At 39.2% G+C, this 23,200-nt stretch overlaps 1 protein-coding gene across 6 annotated transcripts in view; it reads right to left on the reverse strand.

Moving 5' to 3' along the window:
* The window catches only part of dennd5a (DENN/MADD domain containing 5A), a 36,879-nt gene extending 15,931 nt beyond the window's left edge, over positions 1-20,948 (reverse strand). For 3 of the 6 annotated variants that reach the window (XM_023294128.3, XM_035940917.2, XM_023294126.3), the window contains exons 1-6: positions 20,715-20,947; positions 8,653-8,724; positions 7,727-7,836; positions 6,702-7,386; positions 2,293-2,480; positions 1,205-1,516 (exon numbers count right to left, since the gene is read on the reverse strand). In XM_023294128.3, coding sequence (XP_023149896.1) covers positions 1,205-1,516; positions 2,293-2,480; positions 6,702-7,386; positions 7,727-7,836; positions 8,653-8,724; positions 20,715-20,814 — 1,467 coding nt within the window. In that variant the 5' untranslated portion in view covers positions 20,815-20,947. Of the gene's footprint in view, positions 1-1,204; positions 1,517-2,292; positions 2,481-6,701; positions 7,387-7,726; positions 7,837-8,652; positions 8,725-20,714 lie in introns of all 6 variants that reach the window. The other 3 variants (XM_035940914.2, XM_035940915.2, XM_023294130.3) reach the window with 3 other exon arrangements.
* Positions 20,949-23,200: the final 2,252 nt, after the last annotated feature.

Consider the following 23,200-nt stretch of genomic DNA (forward strand, 5'->3'; position numbering starts at 1 on the left):
AGTAAATATTTTTACTGTGAAGTCATTAAATATAATTTCTAGTGGTGGGACTCGATTAAAAAAATTTAATCTAATTAATTACAGGCTTTGTAATTAATCGCAATTAATTGCAGTTTTGTCAAACAGCAATATTTGACACAATAAATGAAGTTTTTCAATTCAAATAAAATTGTGGTTGACAGTTGAATCAATGAATAGACATATACGTGTTTATAATTAAAAATTTATTTAAAAAAAGAAAAATGGGACATATAGAAAAAAGTGATTTTGATGACTTAAAGCCTGAATTTAGTTGTTTTTTCTACTGTATGGCACATAAAATCAGCATAAGTAGTTCAAGGAGCTTCAGAAAGTTGAAAATCCAGAGATTCATTCTGTTTTCATCTTTTCTGGGTCTGATAAATGGTGTAATTTTGATGGTTCTTTTTATAGGAATATCAATTTTTATTTATGTAATTTTTTTATAAACAAAAACTTCATAATTAAGTTATTAAAAGAGATATTTTTAATAACGTAGCTAACGTTAGCTCTGGTGCTAACAGCAACATGTTTTACATTGAGGTGATACCGTCGGCTTGAAGTGCTGCGGTGATCAGAAAACTCTTTGTTGTACAATTTGCACATAACCAGGCTTTTATCCAAGCTGCCATCGGGAAGATTTTTAAAAGGAAAACTTTCTGCCCAACAAGCTCAATCTCATCTTCCTTCACTGTTCACCAGTGCCTGACTTCACTCAGTGCTTCCTGTGCTTCTTCTTCATGGCTACAAACAGACTTTAGGTTCATTACCGCCACCTACTGGGCTGGAGTGTTCATCAGAGTTACCGGTGTGCCAGAAATGAGGGAACTGAGGAGGGCGCAACAAGTTGCGTTATTATTTTAACGCGTTCTTTTCCGCTGTAATTAATTAATTGACATTAACGCGGTACAGTCCCAGCCCTAATAATTTCTAATTAATTTCTAATTTTCTGCTGCCAATAATCTCTTTTCATACAGACATCTGTTGTTTACTTAACACTGTAGGGTTAGGAGAATCTTGATGACCTTACAGCTAATACTGAGATCCAACTCTCAATTACTTCTATTATCACTATTAATGAGGAAATCAAGCCTCTTTACTATATAATTTACTGCACCATATTGCACTTCTTGTGGTTAGTATCTCATGTACAATTTTGAATTTATAGGATTACATCATTTCTCACCTTCTCCAGGCTAACACCTGTCCTTTTGACCAGAGCCTGCAGTCTGGCAATTGTTTCATTTTCTCTCAGCAGGTAGGAGTTGAGGGGCGAGGCCAGGTTGCCGTTGCGCTTGTCAGAGACCATATCAACAGATCGGAAGGTCCGGTATTTGGCCTGGCTGTCACTGGAGCGAATATTTCCCTCTGGAGACACGCCAAAGGACATGAGCACCTCTGAGATCTCCTGAATAAACTCTAGTTTGTTGGGAAATTGGGGCAACTCCTCTGGTAGTTCAATGAAGTGATTATCGATGTCCACAAAACACAAATTAGCCTGAAGGAAGACAAGGAAGAGAAGATAATGAAGAGAGAACTACAGAAAAAACATTGAGCCTAATGCACAAAAACACTGGCATTATCACAGCTTGACACAACTTAAGCGAGTCTTCATAATATTATTACAAAGCCTATTTTTATTTTTTTTATTTCTTTAGGTTTGTTAATTTGACCTCCTGGCCAAATATCTGGAGACCAGAAATTGCTATTTGGGCCAGCCCTAATATTTTCAACACTTCTGTGCATAAAATAGGAAGCAAAACACTTGGTTTGAATGAGCTGCCAAGGTTCAAAACATCTGAAGTAACTAAATACTGCAATGGGGCTTAAAAATGCAGACAGAAGAGGGGTGAAAAGAAGCACTGTATCTGCAGTGCAACAAAGGTCTTACCTATGCAGTATAACAACAACAAACCTGCTTGTTCAGACTGCAATTAAAACCCTGAAAAGTGGGTAAGTCTGTGTCCTCACAATAATCAAAGACAAGCAGGGACTCATTCCCGTCGCATTTGTTTGTATTTTGAAACAAGCTTGTAAACTGCATCTAGCGTAGAAAGCAATTATGAGTGAATGTTTACTTGTAATCAGTGTAACTGAAAGAGAAATAGAATTTACAGTTCACTTCACACCTCTAAGTTCAGCATAGGCAGCTTTCAAAATCAACATCACTGCAGCTGTGAAATTCAATGTTCCTTCACAAGCAAAACACATTCAAATCAAACAAATGAGAAAAGTTGAAACTCTTTACAGGAAGAGACTACTATTTGTTTATACCTCCTGGGGCAGCTCTAGCTTGGTGCGATCATCCTGCCCATTGGAGTGGAGGCCCATGAGATACGGCACAGGAGCGTCCAGGAAGTGGAGGAGGGAGGCGGGCAGAATGGGAACGTACACGTGCTGCCACTGGTAGGGGAACATTAAGGCCGTGATGCTTTCTGCCACCGTCATCAGCCTCTGGTAATCTGTTGGACACGTAAAAGAAAGCAGTGGTGATGGACTGTCTATCATCATGTAACAGACATTAGAAATGGGCCAGGAGTATATAGAATTAGTGCATACAATGCTGCTTTATGGTTGATCAGCACTGTGGTGATTATATTGGCTCTGAGTACATGAGAATATTTTTTTCTTACTCATTTCTGCAGTGTGATTGTGAAATCAATCACATGAAAATACTAAAATCAACATTTACTGAACAAGTAAACCGGCTGCACTAGTCGTTCCCCATATTTCCCCCCCCCCACACAACTCGTGAGCTCGTAAACAGCATATGACAAAGGAGTAGTACAGGATTGTCTGTTTTTTTTTTTAAATGGCGTTACATTGTTGATGCTTCGCTTTTCTGTTTGTTCTCTGAGATCAGTCAGCAGCAACACATGACATGATGCATTATAGTTAGTCCTGCTGTGTTTGCAGTTACAAGGGTGTAAATTTACAGGCTCGTCTAAAATATTAGCATTTGTTTTGTTTGCAAGTGTTTCTGATAGCATCTTTTGATGTATGACTGCACATGGAAATGAGCCATAGATATAAATCACTTCTGACTGGGTGGGGACAAAATGACAGTTTGCAGCTACAGAAAGAAGTTCTTTACTCTGCAGAGAAAAAGTAGACTAACAGACACAGGCAAGACAAAAAGAAACACCCAACCCTAATAAAGTGTTCAGTGTCTTGCCTTACTGTCTTTGTTATTCTCTGTTCTGTAGTTGAAGGAGTGCAACTGGATTGATGGCCAACATTAAAGGATTCAGGTGTGATAGCTAACAAGCTGTGTTCATATTTAGAAAGAAGATTCTGTGAATATTTGACCCGAAAACCAGGAAACATGGGTCAAAAACACTTGACCTGGGACAGCACTTTTAGTGTATCCTTTGCAGTCCTCTGTACTCTTATTATCAAGTAAACATCGGATAACTTGGGTGGGGTATTTTTGTGAAATAGTATTTGTACATTGTGCCCATGCCTTTATAAATAACACAACTCATACTCCTAACTCTGTAAATGGATGCTGTAATCTGTTAGCATTAAACGTGTCTCTGTTAACCACTGGTACTCACACTTTGTGGACCATTTTAAAGACACCATGCTCGTGTTACACTGACACATTTTTGAAATTCTTCACTGCCTGAACACACCACTAGTTTTGGTCTCTGTAAGGCTTCAACATCTCATTTGAAGAGGAAGTCCTCTGCAGGGCCTTTTGTGGCCTGCGCCCTTTGGAAGATCCAGCCTCTAAAGTGTGACACAGCTGCAGTCAACTGGCCTTCTGGCTAATGTTAAATTCCTTTACCATGACTCCACGCAGCAACACTCCTTCATGTTCAGGGTTTCACACTTGAGTCGACTGGTATACATACACATACACAAATATGTGTCCAGTCCTCCTCATCTGCATTCCTGTTCTATCCCGTTGACACCTACTGCACATTCGGGAGCAGCAGCTCTGCCTCTCCTGTTATGGTGCCAAAATAAATACCATTCCTTCATTTGGTCATGTGCTGGTCCATGGGAAGAGTTGTCTCACCCCAGCCTGGGCCTCCCCCTCATCCCTCTTCTCAGCAGGCTTCCTCTCCCAGGATGGGGACAAGAATACTAACATCCCTCGCCTCCTTTTAAACTAGGCCACCATAACAAGAAACCACTTCAACAAAGAGTCAAGTATTGCTGCTTATATATACAGCGTCATGCCATGAGCGTTTTAGAAAAGTCAACAGAGAGAGCTGGTAGCAGTTTGGACATGAAGTGATGCTTTAACTTCTCAGTTTACACAGTAAGGGCAAACTATGCAGTGAAGCAGACCGAAAATACACTGGATATACAGAAGTGAAACTGCTACCACTCTTATATCTCAGCACTATTTTGAACAAACCACTTGTTTTCGAGTATTCATTTAAGCATCTTAGTTTTGTACCATGGGCGTTATATATTGATTTTGATCCGATAACATTTTCATTAGGGTGAAGTAAATGGAAAAGCCAAAAAGTGACATATCATGTGTTACTTGCAAAGATGTGCTGTGAAAACTCTGATTTGTCACAATGTTCATCTGCTCAGGTATCCAATTTGGAAAATTAGTAGCCCAAGACAAAACTACATGTAATAATAATTTCAGTTACTTAATAAGCTGCTGATAACTTTCCCAATTAATCAGCAAGAACTTGGATAAAATATGAGTATAGAATGAAATTGAAAATGTCAAAGAGCCACAGAAATTAAAATAGTGTAAATTCTTACATTTAAGGAGCTGGAAAGAGACTGCTGTGCATTTTCCTTTTAAGTGATTAAACACTCAGTCCTGTGAACCAACTGATCGATTAATCAACTCTTTTAGCTCCTGCCAAAACTACACAATTAAGCGGACTGATATTGCAACTTCAAGTAAAAAATAACCCACCTCTGCAAGGTTAGAAATCACGAAGCTACATGTGAAAGTGGGGATAATATGACCATGTAATTCCCTAATGCTCATCTGTGTACGGCTACAAGTCAGAAGTTATTCTATACTTTAAGGCCACAGCACAAAGACACTGTAATAACAGAGGTAGAGCTTGAAATCTGTGCATGTAAACTTGAGTTCCACCTCTGCGGCTGAAATAATGTATAATTGTAACATCCTCAGAGCAGATCTGTCCTTCACACCTTCCTGTCCCTCATCTCTAGCTTATCCTGTCATTCTCAACTGCACAAATCACAGGACAATAGGAAATGCACATTAAATAATACCAACAAATTATGGCTTATTGTATCAAAACACTCTAATAAGATGCATGCTGAGGTTCTTGCTTGAGAAAGATAACAGAGGAAGCAGACAGTACTTAAGATGCTTTTCTTTGATGGCTTGATGGAAAAGATGCTGGCCTGGGTCTTTTTTTTCTTCACTCAGAGTTATGAATTCTAGTGCTATTTTTAGCACACATAGTCTCCTCCTTATTTGCGACCATCCCTCTGCTCGGTGTGCGTGTTTAAATACATGGCGTCCTTTTCGTGGGCGACTGCCAGGGCTTAACTCTACACAACACCCTTCACATGTTCTGCAGTGACGAGCCTCATGGGGGTGAAAAGAGGCATGATGTCACTTCCAACCAATAACAATCATCCTGCATCACTGCCATCCTCCTTGTCTCCGGGTTACCTAGCAACACCACAGCTTTCCCCCTTAAGAGCTTCCCCCTCCCGGCCAATGCTGTTTTGTGAACCATTTGCCTTCTCTTGCCATTGTAATGGATCCAATCACCACACCAGAGCCAGCATTCTTAAGTGATCTTCTTGTTTCTCCACACACACTCATTCTCTCCAAACGGTGACCTGAATAGCACCTTTTTGAAAAAATTAATTCTGCTCACCACAGAATGAACTAAATCTTTAGTCAACAGCTGCTCCTAATGAATAAGTGCTAACAGGGATAGAGCTGCCTGCGTTTTCTGAATGCTAACAGGTTTTCCTGATCAAAAGCTGCAATTAAATTAGGTATTTAATGGTCAGATTTTTTCTGTACGTTTTCCTTACACAGATTACTGCAAACAAAATATATTGTTGTATATCTCCATTGACTTAGAGGTACGGTTTCTATTGAACACTAGTTAATTAAATCACACAAGAAATTCAAGTCATAAGCAAAAAATCAAAAGGTTACCATTAGATAAACAAAGGAAGAGGAAGGTTCTACTGAAGGATGCAGTATACTGTGTGTGAAGAGTGTGCTGGATGATCAGACAGCCTTGGAAACCCCCCTGCACCCACACTTTCAGATTAGAGAGGCGACCAAAATGTATAAACCACAATGACAGCTTTAAAGCTACATCAGCGTGTAATAAGCAGGTCCCCAGACAATATCCAGTCTCATGTCATGACATTGATATGTCCCCTAGCTCCAGGGAGATCTCTAGAGAACAGCTTTGCTAACAGGATCACATGACCTCACAATTTTCAGACAAACAGCTGTTACAGTTAATTTTGTGCTTCCCTACCTACTGCCCTTTAGAAAACATGCGTAGTTTTGTTGAACTGTGTCCATACTAAACAGGATTTCAGTGCAAGCCAGACTACTTGCGTATTTGTTTTAAACACGGTTGCAATATGAGCCATATGCACTGTACTTGTAATCGCTGCACCCCAACGGGACCGGACGTTAAAGGTCACATAGAAAAAAACATGAGTGCAACAGTTACAGAGCAGCTACTTACGCTGTGAATAAAGCAGTATCTGCATCTCGAGCAGAGCACAGGTGAACAGCTGAAGAACGTTCTCCACCCCTAGCAGATTAAACATCTCACTGATGGCAAAGTCAAAGAGCGGCAGCTCAGATGTGCTCGGCCTCTGGCACACCACAGGACCATAGACGCCTGAGAACTTGAGGGAACGCCCGGAGGGTGGTAGGGGCACCTCATAGAGGATGTTATAGATGTAGCTCTCCAGAGGAAGGGGTGGAGGCTGTGGGGAAGTGACAGCTTGGTGGAGCTGCAGCAGCACCTTCCTGCAGGCCTGGGCGAATGCCATGGGGGTTATTAGGCAGATGCACTTCGACACATACAGGGTGTCACGGCTGATGTCGTAGGAGTTGAAGCGCTGCAGACGGGAGATGGAGGGTGCAGCGTGGAGCATTGGGCGAGGCTGCGAGTGTGGGTGTCGCTGGTCCTCGGGTCCTTGAGGGGAGGTGGGCGTGTGCAAGATGTCATACTGCTCTGCGTTGTGCATGTGGTAAAGAGTCTGCATGGCACTGCAGATCTGCTTGCTGGTCACCTCCTCGAAGAAGGTGAGGGCAAAACCGTAGGTCCGAGAGCCATCCTCTCTGGTGATGATAAAGGAGTGGAACTGGGGCTCCCGAGAGTCAACCTGTGTCCTGAACGACAGGCCCTTTGGCATACAGAGCTGTAGGAGGATATTCAGAAAAGCAATCAGAAAGAATCCTGACTGGAACCAGCCTTCAATAACTGGTACAACGTGCTGATCAAACAAACACCATATGAAATGCAATTTGTGATAAAGGTGCTTTTGGGTGTATGTTTTTTACCTTTGGACTATGCTAGCTATTTCCTAAGTGTCTGTCTTTATTTTAAGCTAACTGCCTCTTGACTCACAGACATGATTTTATAAATATTCTTGTCAAAACAAATGCGAAGAAAGCACATATCCCCCAAAATGTCTATAACCCAGCAACACCTTTATTCTTAAAGAATAATGTTATGTTAGAACTGTGTAGAGACCATACCATGCCAACTGCATCCTGGTCAAATGGATTCCACTCGACATTGTCTGGATAATGTGCTAGGACTTTGGATTTAAAGGTCCTCCGCAGTGGACTCTGCTCAAAATTCTCACCTGAAAGCAAAGCAAATAGAGTACAAAAACAACAGAGGAGGAAAAGAGTTAGTGCAAGTTTCCAGATGTAGACACAGGAGAAGAGGAACAGTCTGATCAGAAGCAGGCTTAAAGTGCCAAGCACAACTCCAGAGGAAAGAGCAAATCAGCATATTTGTCTTGAGAGGAAGATTGTATTGCATCATATAAAGCTGTCATTTGCATCCTGCTCCAGTGAGTAAACAAAATACTATATTCAAGCAGCAACATCTAATACTCCAAAATAGATCATTTGTCATGGGAAAAAATGGCAAACTTTAAGGCTCTTAATGCTTTCCGACAGCTTTAATGGCAATACAAAGGGACACACAAAATAATCAGTCACAGAAGCATAAAATGAGTTGATTTGAACCCAGAGTAAAGCAGAAGTGATGCACACACCAAGGCAGTACTGAAAAGTCATTCAGAGTGTAAGGGGAGAGTAAACATTGACCAAGCAATGCCAGCACAGGCAGCACTGGATTTGTGTGTGTGTGAGAAACAGAAGCAGTGATTGTCAAACATCGGCTCATTGTTCAGCTGCTGCTGAAGTAGGTGAGGCAGACGGAGGAGGGGAAAAGAGAAACTGAAGGAGGACAGAAAATCAGTGTGCAAAAAAAGAAAGGGCAAGTTCCCACACCTGTGCAGAAAATAACTGTAAAAAAAACTCAGATTTTTCATTAACAAAAGAGGGCTGCTGAGAAATAAAACACAACACAGTGCACCAGGTTTAAGGCTGAAGGGTTAAAGCTGAGCTCAGGTTAGGAGGGAGAGGAGTGTGTGTGGCGGGAGGGTTACCTTCATTTGCCCCTGCCAATTTTCCTCTGGCCCCATCTCTGAATTTAGTAGCTTCTATATACTGGCATAAAGCTACACAACAAATAAAACAAAAAAATAATTAAAGGCCTGCTTCTGGATGGGTAGCGCATCACTTCTCAGTTTGTGTCAACACATCCTGGCAGCTCTGTTCCCAAGAGAACAAGCTGTGTGTGCGCACACACACACACACACACACACACACACACACACACACACACACACACACACACACACACACACACACACACACACACACACACACACACACACACACACACACACACACACACACACACACACACACACACACACACACACACACAGGACATTATCATGTCTGTGTCAGGTGGGTATATGCTAATTCAAGCCAGCTGGTGGGGTTCCGATAAAAAAAGGATGCAGCATTTCTGTCTTCTTCTACAGATCATACAAATTCATAGTGGTCTAGCATGAATGTATTTTTAACACAAATGTACTGGGAAAGAACCAGCTGTGCTAGTAGCTCTGTCAGGCTGTAATTAGGCACAGCGGTACTTTAAGCTACATGCTAACATTAGCAAGCTACAATGCTCACAGTGACAATATGATGCTGTTCAAATGATATAACTATATTCACCATCGTAGTTTAGCATAGTAGCAAGCTAATACTCGTTTAGCATGTCAGCATGATACAGATAGAAGAGTGAAAAGTTGAGGTCTAGTAGTATGAACACAAAGCTATAGCATTTCTTTTGTAGAGAAATGTTTATTATAATAAAAGCTGTGATTATAAGCATAGGATCATAAAACTGGCAACATTCTGTATCTTTCCTACTGTCAAAAAATTCAATTAACAAAGAAAAAAATATTCACTGTGTAGCCAAAACCTTAAATGATTGATTCTTCTGTGTCTGATTGCTCCACTTTAGTACAAAAACAATACAGAACACAATATTGAAGCACAGTTTTGAACTAGATGACATGTTCGTTCATTAGCATTACACATGGATCCTGTCGTTTATTTTGAGTCGATCCCACATACGCCAACATGCTGCTGTAATTACTCACTAAGCACACTGAATGTGCATTAATCCACACTTAGAAACAGTCCCAAACCAGTACTGATGCTTCTCCTTTTTGGGTACTGTTTGCTAAAAGCTACAGTGCCCTGTTGTTTTAGGAAATGACTGAAAATTGTGGTTAAAAAAAACAAAACAAAAAAAAAAATTGATTTTGACCTGTTTAAGATGTTTTTCTTGAGTATGAATGAGTGTCATGGATAGGGTAAAAAAGTAGCAAGACAATAAAAAGAGGTATGTAAAACAATTGTTTACAGAAAGAAAGAAAGGGAAATACAACATTTTGCACTTTCAACATCATGCTGATAAAACATTTAATGGTATGGCACATGGGTCTAACATGTGTATCCCATCACCAGACAGTCATGAGTTAGAATACAGTGAATGACTGCTTTTGTATTCCAGCCCTGGAGTTAGATTATCTAACATTTTACATTAAAAAAAGATCCTTTGTACCCTTTGCGGGCAGGCAATGCTATTTGCTGTCTTCTTCAATCGTGACATTTGCCAAGCCCCAATGAAAAATCCTGCTGGCACAAAAACACATTCATGCAGCGACTAAAAGCCAAATGTAAGTTGTGTGACACATGGCATCCACATTTTTCTAGCAACATCACTTCAGCCTCAGACTAATGCTGCTCTCAGGCTAATGTGGCCTTGCAGATGTCAAACCAGGACAGTCCTTACTGCACTTCCTGTGGACTACGCATTGTAGGGAAAATCCATTTTCACTGCCTTTATAATATGCCTCTGTGGTGACACACACACGCCCAGACAAGAAATGATCATTTTCTCAAGTCTGGTGGTTTCATTAATCCTCTCTGCTGCATATTAGAAAGAATTCACTGAGAATCATAGCTGAACTTTTGAGAACGATGGATAAAAGTCGTGTTTTTAGTCAGGTAGCCTGCTGATAACATTTGACCTCTGATTCCGCAGTCTTACCCTCACAAAAGTTCAGCAGTAATAGAAGTGTTGTTTAGAGTACAAACAGGGTCACATTAGAGCTGTATGTACACAGAGCTGTCTGAAACAAATTCTGGCAAGGGAATGAAAGTCTTAAGGATTAAGGGGTGTAATCTGTTGGTTACAGTCATATCCAAACTGCCCATGGGGAAGAATCTAGGCCAGGAACTCAGACGACAAAAACATCAGCGACCAAAGATAGGTCAGACAGTGACATTATTATTTGAAGGGACAGACAAAAATGGTTCAGGTCCTACAGTGAAATCACAAAAATGTGTGTTTAGAAAGCATATTTTAGGCACATAATTATCATCAGATATTGTTAAAAGTGGATGTAAAATATTGCATAGCTGAAATAACTAACTGTTCATGAGCATGAAAATGTAGGTCAAATTCCAAGGCAGAACGCGGAAATCGACAAGTGACTGAAGCTGTCGGTGAACTCTGCCAGCAACACAACATCTGGAAGCATGTGGCTGTGGAGCCTGTTGGAGGTGATGAGTTGTTGTATTCAACCAACAACAGCTAACAAAATAATCAGAACTGAGTAAATCATAGCCAATGGTAATGTTCAATTTGCATAAATCACAGCCACAATCACACACGCAGCAGGTCTTTACACTAATACAGGAAGGTTTGTTGGTTGTGAGATCACCTTTTCAGGGTGTTTACAGCCAGTACAAAACATCCCTGTCTAGCATGTAAAATCTAGAATTTATAACAGTGTTTTCCACAGTTGAAATGTACAGAATGGCTGTAATTATCTCTAAGAAAAACATGCAAAGCTATTACATGGTTAAATAAAGAAGCCTTTTCTAAAGTGTGTGGAGAACAATGTTGGGCACTGAAAATGAAAGAAACTGAAAATCTGAAGGGAAAATGGCAAATAAACTGTCATCATATAATGGAATTTATTAGAATCAGGTTACGAAAGGATAAAAAGAAAATGACAGCATGAAAATGAAAAGTAAATTAAATTCCTGTAATGAAAAATATAAAAGTCGCTAGAGCAGATAAAAGCATTTCTAGGCTATAATTAAATTCTTAAATGCAAGCACTTACATTTAAACATATAATAGGAAACTTATTCTCATTTTCATTCTCCACACTTTCACTGTCACAGCATTACAAAATAAATAGAAACTGTCATTTCACAGAAAATATTCTAAATGAAAACAGCATCTGTAAACTCAATTTCAAAACTGGGTGAGGGTTCCTTTTCTCCTCTATGTTGGAAATACAATTATTCTGACACTGCACCTTTTCCTTGTTTTTCACATAGGAAGACCTGATGTATAAAATCATGAGTCAGCTTCAAGTGCAGCTGGCTTAGACCACAAAAACATTCCCTTCATCTAATGTCTTCATCTGATAATTAGTGCTAATTACAAGCTAACTGCATCACCTGGAGGAGACACTTGTTGACGTAAAGCACTACCAGACTCCACTGTGTTAACAGTTTCTTGATTTGTCATATTTTCTAATAAATGGACAGTAACGCAATGAGTGTGGACTGGTAGTGGGAGTAGAGCGTCACTGCTCTGGCTCCTCATCCTATGAGCCAAGGACCACCCACAGTTCTGCACCCCTGCTGTGCTCACACACCCTCACACCTACTATAGCTTGGTCCTCCAGGACAGGCATGAAGGGATATACCTCTCTGAGTGGAAAAGCTATAACTGAAGCACGACTCGATTCGACAGCCCGCAGCAGAATGTGGTGTACAGACTGCTAACAGTTCAAAATAGCTCTGCAGCAGAAGCATCAACACTCATTCACCTAGAGGACCGGGTAGTGACAGAACATGATAGCTCACTCGCAGCTTAAACTCACCACCTTCACAGCTCAGAGTCTCAGCAGAGACACAATGTGGGTTTTTGTGTGCGTGTGTGTGTGGTTGAGTGTGTGGTTGAGTGTGTGTGTGTGCTCAATAAAAGGATATATGGTCTTTTTTTCAGTTTTTGCAGTGTGGAGGGATTTTAAAGCTGACAACTGTCTTTTTTGTATTTAAATTAGTGGTTAACACTACTTGCGCTGATGCTAGCTACAAAGAAACACCAGCACAATGCTTCCTGGGTAGTTTTAGGGGGGAAACGTCATGAAAAAACAGCCAAAGAAAAGGTGTCAACCTGTCATGGAATTCCTTAAACTACACTGGACCTGTTAAAAATCCAAATACTGACATTATACACCAGCCAATCATACTTCACTTGGCCTCCTCATTCAATATAAAATAAAAGAATCTGATACTTAAACTTCATCAGTTACACAGCCAAAAACAATTAAAAATATAGATTTAACCTTTAATAATGAGGCTGAAATATGAAACAGAGCTAGTGAGAATTACAAAAAACACCCAGACCACTATCTGCACCACATCTACAGCTAATAAGAAGCTGCTGTCGACAAGACACCTGTAAATCATACAACACTTTCATGTAACATGACGGCCTAAAAAAATTCTACTCTAAAAACATCTGTTAGCAGCCACGGGATTAGACAGCAGAAGACACGCAATCTTTAGGACAAGAATGTACAGGTTTAATTTCTGTGCCATTGCGGTGAAGAATGTAAACCTTCACTATTCAAGAGCATATCCAAGCTGCAATCTGAAAATCCTCACAGAGTTTTATACAAAGAGAGGAGTGCAGCAATGAGCGAGGGAAAGAGATGTTTCTCCACAGTGGATTAAAAATTTATCACCATGTGGAGGCAAATCAAACTCAAGAGGTTATCCCAGGGCAAATTCAACTCTCAATGTAGCAGAAGCAAAATAAATACCCCAATTAACACAACAGATACACATAGTTTAGCTTGTTGGTTTAGTATGAGAAATAAAAATCACAAACGTAAAAACAAACCATGAGAAAATATTACAATAAGTGTTATGATCAATAGGGAGTAGCCATCCTGTTCCTGATATTATTTAAACACAATTTTTCCAATCTTTTTTTGATCAATTTTGGCATAGCAGACAGTCTAAACATGACAACTCCCATGGAGAATAGGCCACAGCTGCATAATTCATCCAAGAATCGAAAATTAAGTTGATTTAAGCTGCAGATTGCGTTGTCAGCTTCATCAACCCTATAGGCCTTCATTAGCAGCGTATATCAATTAATCACAGAGATTTGATGTTTCTTGCTGAATTGCACCATGGGAGTCATAGTTATCGTCCACAGGCTTGACAACTACTAAACAACTGTTTATCAAAGAATCAATCATTTTCAAAAGCCGCTTTTCAACATTTGTACGGATGATTTAACCAGAAAACTTTCATGTCCCTCCAAACTGTAGAAATTATCTGATTGTGAGACATTTAGCATCATCTGCATAGCAAAGACAAAGTGGATTTTTACTTCTGAATCCTGAAATAGCCCAATTCACTTTGCAATGTGATGAATTAATTATCTCAAAAATAATAGTTTCAGTTTATGATAAAACTAATTATTTGGCACGGCACCACAGGCCTAAAAGCTAGTACTTCTACGAGCTTACTTATGGTCATGTTCTGAGTTTATATTAGTTCTGGGTGTAAAGATCGTGGTATACTTCGCATTCAAAGGACTGTTAAAATGTCTAATGAATCTTCAAAGTGCATCCAAAATTTCGCTGATACATTTTCAAACAGATTTTTTTTAAAACTACAGATTAGTTACAGGCCCATAAATAAACAACTCTGAGTGAAAATATGAAGGAGTACATTATGCATTTGAAGCTAGCTTTCATGTTGAGCCATTCATCCTCATTTGTTTGCAGAGTAGGATTTGGGGGAGAGAGGCTGCCTGGGAGATTCAAAAGGATATTTAGCATTTGAATAAGTGGAGCCTGTCTGCAAGTGTACTTATGTCCCCCAGCTCCCTGTGTTTCCAGTGTCGCCTGTGAGGCTGCAGGGTCATACATATGCTAATCAGGTCTGCACTGTGCTCAAAGAAAGTTTTGGTCAATGCTTTGTGTTCCGCTGTACACGAATCACTGCTGCATCATATTAAAAGTGAGGAACATACTGTACTGTGGCTCTGTTGAATCCCTGAAGAAAACCACTGGAGAGTTTGATTTGGCTCATTTCATTCACTGCACCATGGATCTATCAAACAGTTTGAGGCAAGGTTACTTTAAGTCATTACAAATCATTGTGTGTGATTCATGTCTAAATAATGTGCAGTTATCTGTTCAATGATTACAATAATTACGAAACAGAAAGCTCCGAGGTTACCATTCTTGCCATCTGTTGTTTCGGGTCTGTGAGATAAAGCTGTACTACCTCTTTGTTGTTTCATAATGGGGATTTTGTCTTGCTTAAAACTGTTCTTTATTTACAGTTGAGTGAAACATTTGGTTAGAAATAAATTTTAAACCAACTGCTGATTGTGTTTACATTGATCTGCTGGTTCCTTTCTTGCTCTATGAAATATTTGTTTTGAATAGTAAAAAAATCGACGCTGCAATTATCTAGATTACTGATTCATATGTTTTTTTTTCTAAATGAATAACTGTTTATATAATTTCTTACAGTTCCTTAAAGATAAAAGTCTCATCTTTGAATGTCTTGTTTTGTTCAATCATCGATTCAAAACACAAAGATTTTCAGTTTGCTATTGTGTATGAAAAGAAAACTGAGAAGGTGAAAGACATTTATATCGTTTGCTTTTTCCCCTTTTGTGCAGGGAAAATTACCTATACTGTGAAATAATTTTAAAAAGATGACAAATAAATGTGTCTATACCAACTGGTTGATTCATCAATGATTGCTTCAGCTCTAGATAAATTTAATTTTAGGTCCTTGATTCAAAGACGTCATGTTTAGATTCCTTGTTCTATCCAACCATTAATCCAAGGTACAAAGATATTTAGTTTACAATCTTGTATAATGAAGAAAAAGACAAGTCGTCAGATTTGAGAAACTGGAACCAAGTAAAACATAGGTATTTCTTCTTGAAAAATTACTTAAACAACTGATTGATTATCAGAACAGTTGATTTCGTGTCAGATGATTGTTTAATCCATTTTCTCTTTCAGCTTTGGTGTTAGATCTTATACAGAAAGGTTAGGAAAACATAGAACTTTGGTATCAATAGCAATATTAGAACTCAAAAGTGATGACTTATAATCAAGTCAAATGACTTCAGAATTTCTGCATTTTCTACCAAACTAACCACAAACGAAAAGAGAAACATTAGCGTCTTTCAAAAAACACACAAAGTATTTTGATTTCATGCTGAAACGGTACGGGAGCTCTCTGTGAAGGCAATAAATCCTTTATAATTTATACAACTACCACTAAATCTAAGACTTTTATATTATTATATTTATTTGCTTTAATCATTTATGACTAATAAAGTAAAATAAAGTAAAAACTAGAACTGCAACAATTAAGTAGATGATTATCTGTCAACTACAAAATTAGTCACCAACTGTTTTGACGATCGATTTATTGCTTTGAGTAATTTTTCAAGAAAAAAAAGCCATAATTTCCTGTGTCAAACTTCTAAAATTCAAATATTTTCTACTTTCTTCATTTCTCTATGACAGTGGTTCTCAAATTTTTTCTGTCGGGCCCCCCTTCGGAGGACAAAAAACTTTCGTGCCCCCCCAATAACTTTGTGTGTGTGTATATATATACACACACACACACACACACACACACACACACACACACACATACATATATCTGAAACTGTGAAAACATAAATATGCAGGGCTGTGTTATTTTATCTGATTCCATTTTGTTGTTTTTCACAGTAAAGATCAGGGGTGTCAAACTCATTTTAGTCCAGGGACCACATAAACCCCAATCTGATCTCCAGTGGGCCCCACCAGTAAAATCACAGCATAATAACCTATAAATAACCACAGCTCCAACTGTTCCCCTTTGTTTTAGTTCAAAAAAAGTACATTCTGAAAATGTTCACATTTAATGAACTACCTTTTTACAAAATATTATGAACCTGAAATTTCTTAAGGAAAACAAGTTCAATTTCAACAGTAGCCTATTATGCCTCAGTTCACCATTTACACATGCATTGTAACTGCCAGATAACAGTTTATCTACAAAAACACAAAACATTCAGTCACAGGTATCTGGAACTGAACAATCTAGTATTTTACTTCATGATCAGAACAACTTGTCAAGTTCTAGAAATTATTTTAAATTTACAGTTTTACAAATTTACAATTTACAGTTAATGTTGTTGTAATTTTTATCATTTGTAAAGTCGTCCTGCGGGCCGAAATGGACCGTCTGATGGGCCGGTTTTGGCCCACAGGCCGTATGTTTGACATTGCTGGTAAAAATAATCGGAGGAGATGAGCCGAGTATGTGACGTGATCAAGTACGCTGGTGTTCCGACTGCACATTAACGATGCGTTCTCCCGTTCTCGGGAGTCTGTACTTCGGAGTCTGAACGGCCAGCGCATATACCATAGATATATATAGAAGATCATTATTATTATTATTTTTTTTATATCTATGGCATATACAGTCTATGGGCAGCACAATTTCAGTATTGTTGTACGCCGCGAAAAACAGGCCGACGTTAAAACAATAGTTCAGCTAATTAGTTCCGTATTGAAGGACCTTTTCCTCCCGGTCGCCCGCGCCCCCCCTGACATGCCTCTGCGCCCCTCTAGGGGGGCGCGCCCCACTATTTGAGAAACACGGCTCTATGAGTCTAACTGAAAATCAGCTGATTGTGGATATAACTTATTGGAAGCTGTCATCTTGGGCTTTCTGAAACACTGATGGACATTTCCCCATCATTTTTGATATTACTCATCAATGAAAATAGTCATTAATTGCAGCCCTACTTCTAGGTACACCTGCAGTTTTAGCTGAAATAATCATATGCAACCTGTAACAATGGAATTTCCACACCATTTCCTTTCTTCAACTCATAACTGAAAACAGTTGATAAGGGCAAGCCCCTAACCTGTTTCTACAGTAAACAGCAGCAGCATGCAGTAAGTAGAGCAACACTGGTAACGTTTGACCTCAAAGCCCCAGTTTGTATGTCTGTGCAAAGTTTCAGTGGGTTACATTTCAGTCTTGTCAGAGAGGCTTTAAGGAAATCTTATCACACACCCACAAGAGAAAAAGCTCTTCCATGCCTTTAAGAGAGCCTGAAGGGTGATTCGAGAACATGATAATACCGCAACTGCAATATAAACTGCTGCTACTAAACTGTATTTCAAAAAGCCTATATGTATTTACGCCTTTTGCATGTGTTAAAAATGTTTTTTGAGCAGCTGATAATTTTAGTGTCTGAGTGTTGAGTGACAAACAACGCAGCTGTCTAATCTGCTATACTGCCATACAAAAAGAACTTGTCATATTAATTCTGCTGCTACACAATGGCACCAAGCTACATATTGGCGAGTGGCAATCACACACAAGTATTTTTTCTGTCAACGCTAATGTAAGGCTGACAATTTTATAGCGTTCGCTCTCTTTAGTGTTTTAGAAAAGCTCTATTTTCAGCAGAAGAATATACAGGCTTACTGTGGAAGAAATAGGCTGCGTTTTTATATTAAACTACAATAGTGTGGACATTTTCTTAGTGTAGTCAGCTTCATGTACATTGGCTCTGCTCAGGTATTTAACAGATAAGTGCATTTTTTTGGAGTTTCACTTATTTCATAGATTCAAAGTGAATTTCTGCTAAACCTGGAAAGAGGAACTTCATTAGAGGAAGTAAAAATAGGAAGTACAGGCGCTGAGTCTTTGAAAGCTAAAAGGATTTTTTGGTTAGGTCATTGCTTTAAGGAGGAATGAACTTTCGTTCAGCAACAACAGCAACTGCACAGGCCTTCAACCGCCTGCTGAGTCACAACAAATCACATCAATGTGGGACAGAAAATAAATAGACAAGAGATCAAATCAATTCTCGACCCTCTTTCAAATCACTGCATTCCAAGTTGCAGTAATAGAAACAACATTATCTTGTTTTCATGAGACTAAAAATGCATAAAAATGGCTGAACTAATTGGATTGTTGTCTGAAGCCAGACGGAGCATTGGCCCAGTTAGCGAGAGCTTAACAGTTATTCTCAACAAGCTTAAAGACAGTTCACGTTAGTAGATTTACGCACGGATTCCTCGACTGAATCATAACAACCAGGAATAGGAACCTTAGTGTAGAACAAGGCAAAACTGAATATTGTGTTATGTTAAATGCAGTGCCTAAGACATCATTTGAGTTAATTTGTTTGTTCCTGTCAACGCTTAGGGCTTCCCCAGGCAATTTCATTTCACACTGTGGGAAACTGACATTACAGCATGAGGGAAATGATGGAACTGCCTGATAATTCACATTCACTCTGAACAACACTGATCTCCTATCAAAAGTCTAAACACTTTTTTTTAACAAGCACAGCTCGACTTTAGACATTGGTTACGGTATGACTCACAGATGACAAAAACTCGAGTATTAATTATTACATCATTTTTTCATGAGAGTAACCCCTTCAGGGCAAACTATACAAACAGTCAACTTTAGAAACTCCAGTTCCAAGATATAGAATGCTCAGGTTTATCATTTAACCATTAAAACAATTAATATATGTGTAGACAAGTACATTTTTAGCAAAAACTGAAAATGAATATTCGTCAACTTGGAGTTAGGGAAACATATCCTGACCACACTTTTAAATGTCTGCGTACATGTTCGAAATTAGCTTATCCTTAAACACCTGTAGCTTGGGTTAATACAAAAGAAGTAGCCCTCCAAAAAAACCCACTTGTTTTACAATTTGTAGTATCAGAATGCATGGCCAACATGTCATACCAGACTACATGTAATTTCACATCATAATATCAATTTGCGTCCAGAAAAAGGGAATTTTCTGGCACTCAAAATAAAGAAACACTTAAAAGACACCATGTAATGTTCTTGTTATATCAAGAGCAATAAATTCCAGACAAGTAAAGAAATGCTACCACACTGGTACAAAAATCACTTAAAAAGCCCCAGAAATAAAGTAAAAACAATATTTTTAAACATGGCAAAATAACTATAGACTTGCTGACATTACCTCACAGCAAATTGTGTAATATATTCCCAAAACACTAGTAAATGATGCTACAAACATATTTACTGATTGTAATCCTGTACATCTGATAAACTTACTCAGTATTTGGTATTCTGCGAAAGAGAAAAGCAGCGCTGTTACTATGCTGTAATCTCAAACAGGTCATATCAGCGCTGAGGAAACCTTTAACCACAGCTTCACATGAAAACATATGACCAGATCCTCTCTCTTTCACTCAAATTCTCAAGCAGGTACAATCTTAATTTAAAGGCTCACACAAACAAACAGGATCCAGGTCTGCCACAGCCTATCGTACTTGCATTAGATGCTTAAGCTATTTATGTGATTGTTTGTGAAGGGAAGGGTGTGCCCTCTGAGGAGGTCAGGGATACAATGTGGTCTGGTGGATGCTGTGGATGTCAGAGGTCGATGAGAGGGGGCATCGGGGATTTTTGCCCCCAGGTGAAACAACCATGTGTGCTTCTATCTTGATAACTGATCCCATTTAGATGACAGTGACAACCTGATCATAGGCAGCAACGTTATAAAGACATCAGTGTCACAACAGCAACGCCTGGATTAACCCAAAATGAAGTGTTGCTCATTTAAAATACATATTACTGCGCAGTACTGGCATTAAAACATTTCTATTTATATTGAGTGTAAAAAAAATAAGGGTGGATTTATCGACAAGCTCTGAACTGAAATGCTTGTCAGTGCGTTAAAGAGGAATACCAAACAGTAATCCCCTCTCTTCTCATCGAGCAGCACAAACAAGAGGCTGAGAGATGAGCTAGGCCTGACGTTTTGTTCGCTGTTTTTATCTCAGTAAAATACACAATATGTTACACGAATTGTTAAAATACAAACATATAACGACACAGAACCGACTAAACAATGCAGCCAATATGATGTTAAAACACCCCTTCCTTCCTTATTCGGTCCCCGAGCATCAGCCCCGACGTTTACCCCCGGTGGCTAATGTGCTTACCGGACAGTTCGTCGGGTTCCAGCCCGCTTTCGGTGTCGAGCCCGCAGATCACAAAATAATCTGCGAACCGGCAGGAACCGGAGCTGAAGCCGGTGGTCATTTTGAGACTGGTCCGGTGGTACCCTTGTGCCCTCAACAGGGAGCATATTAAAGGAGCTCGGAGAGGCGACTTCTCCCTGCCATTATGGATGATACGTTGCTGCGAAGCTCGAAAATCACTACCGATACTGAGCTGCTAACGGTCAAGCCGTCAGCAACGGACATGATAAACCCAGCCCCGGCCCTTCACAATAAAACGTCCTTCAGAATAAAACGCCCTTCGACTATACGATTTTATAAACACGAAACTTTAATTTTACGCCAAACTGCTCAAAACTCTCTTCATGAATTCTGCCTGTCATTTAATGTCTGATGTGTTATCTGAAAAGATAAATACAAAAAATAAAGGAATAAAAAAACACAAATTATAAATCAAATAAATAAGAATGATTAATATAAATACATATAAATACAAATACCTGGGTGTTCACCTCAACAATAAACTGGACTGGACACACAATACAGAGGTCCTGTACACGAAGGGCCAAAGTCGTCTCCACCTGCTGAGGAGACTGAGGTCCTTTGGAGTGTGCAGGACTCTGCTCCGGACATTCTATGACTCTGTGGTAGAGTCTGTTTTTTTCTATGCAGTGGTCTGCTGGGGAGCAGGGAGCACTGAAAGGGACAGAAAGAGACTAAACAGAAGGTCAGGAGGGCTGGTTCTGTCCTGGACTGTTCCCTGGACTCCATAGAGGAGGTGGGTGAGAGGAGGATGTTGGCAAAGCTCACATCCATCATGGACAATCCCTCTCACCCACTGCATGACACTGTGGGGTCTTTAAGCAGCTCCTTCAGCAGCAGACTGAGACATCCACCCTGCAAGAAGGAGCGCTATCGCAGGTCATTCATTCCATCTGCTGTAAGACTTTACAACATCAGCATCACTGGCTGATGCTAGCATATACTTGACTCATATCATTATTACCCCAAACCATAAAAATTTGCACAGCAATTCTTGCACTGCTACATCTTTGCACTTTTTAAACTTATATTTTCAAGCCACTTTATATTGTGTTGTTTATAGTGTGTCAATACTGTACTATTTCATTCTCATCTCTCATCCCTGTACATATTGTAAACACTATTACTACAATTTTATTATTATTTTATTACTATTACTATGTTTATTGCTACATAAGCTGCTGTAACAATGTGAATTTCCCCTGGCGTGGGGAGAAATAAAGGACTATCTTATCTTATAAGAACACCAGTGGCGTGCACAGATAGACACCAGGTGGTGCTAGAGCACCTGTCCCTTGCCCTCTGTATCAAGCAGGTGCCCTCCGCATCTCAACTTTTTATTTTTAAATTTAAACGTTAAACACACACACAGACGCACACACACAGGCACACACACACACACACACACACACACACACACACACACACACACACACACACGACCCGCCCCATCTCGTAACGTGACCACGAGGAGCGGGCACATGTGGCAGCAGCTGCACAGCCCATATAGACTGTAGCCACCAACCAGGTAACACGTAAATGAATGCAGGGTTTTGTTCATCAACCTCAGTTGCCACACGGTGCATTTATTTGTCTCTGTTGTGAAGTAGTCTGTCTCATGTAGCGCTAAACAACCCTACCTAAATTAACCAACTGCCTGCCTGCTTAACAAGCTGGACTACCATAGTAATAATCAATTAATCGACACAACGTGACGACGATGACTTCACAACCAATGTTATTTGGTGAATTGGTACAGCATATGATCAGTATACTATAACTGAATATTTAGTTTGTGTAGGTTTATTATTAGCCTACATTAGATAGAGGCAACACTTGCTGTGACTTATTTGCTAAATGACAAACAGAAAAAGTAGCTTTCTGCCTTGTTGTACCCTAATGTCGATCTCTTTTAATTTACCAATTGTTACGGTACAATGTTTTATTGACCCTTTGTGTGTTATTAAGATGTTAAAATAAATGCCGTTACAGAAAATGTGTTCCTGATTTTATTTTTTCAGATCTCACACTGTTACATTAAGGTAGCCATTATATTGAGTAAATCACTACTACTTCTGTGACACAAGCATAAACACAAGTATGAATTTGAATTTTTAAAAATCCTTCAAAGTCAGGCACACTGTACATATTTGAAAATTAAAATTCGCACTCAAATGTCAAAGTGGCTTATAGATAATATACTATTGTAAATAAATTAGCAGTAGTTTTACTATAAATTAAAGAAAATCTGTCATATTAACACAATATTGACATTTTGAAGTGTAGGATTCTTGATATTTCTCTTCATTAATATAATTTTTTATATACATTTAAATTAATTAAGCCAACTATCCAGCTTCTTTTTTGTCGTTGCTGAGACCAAGCAAACGTTTAAAGGTAACGTTCTTGGGATAGGAAAAAGAAGG

The sequence above is a fragment of the Amphiprion ocellaris genome, chromosome 1 (genome assembly GCF_022539595.1).
Source record: "Amphiprion ocellaris isolate individual 3 ecotype Okinawa chromosome 1, ASM2253959v1, whole genome shotgun sequence".
Lineage (NCBI taxonomy): Eukaryota > Metazoa > Chordata > Actinopteri > Pomacentridae > Amphiprion > Amphiprion ocellaris.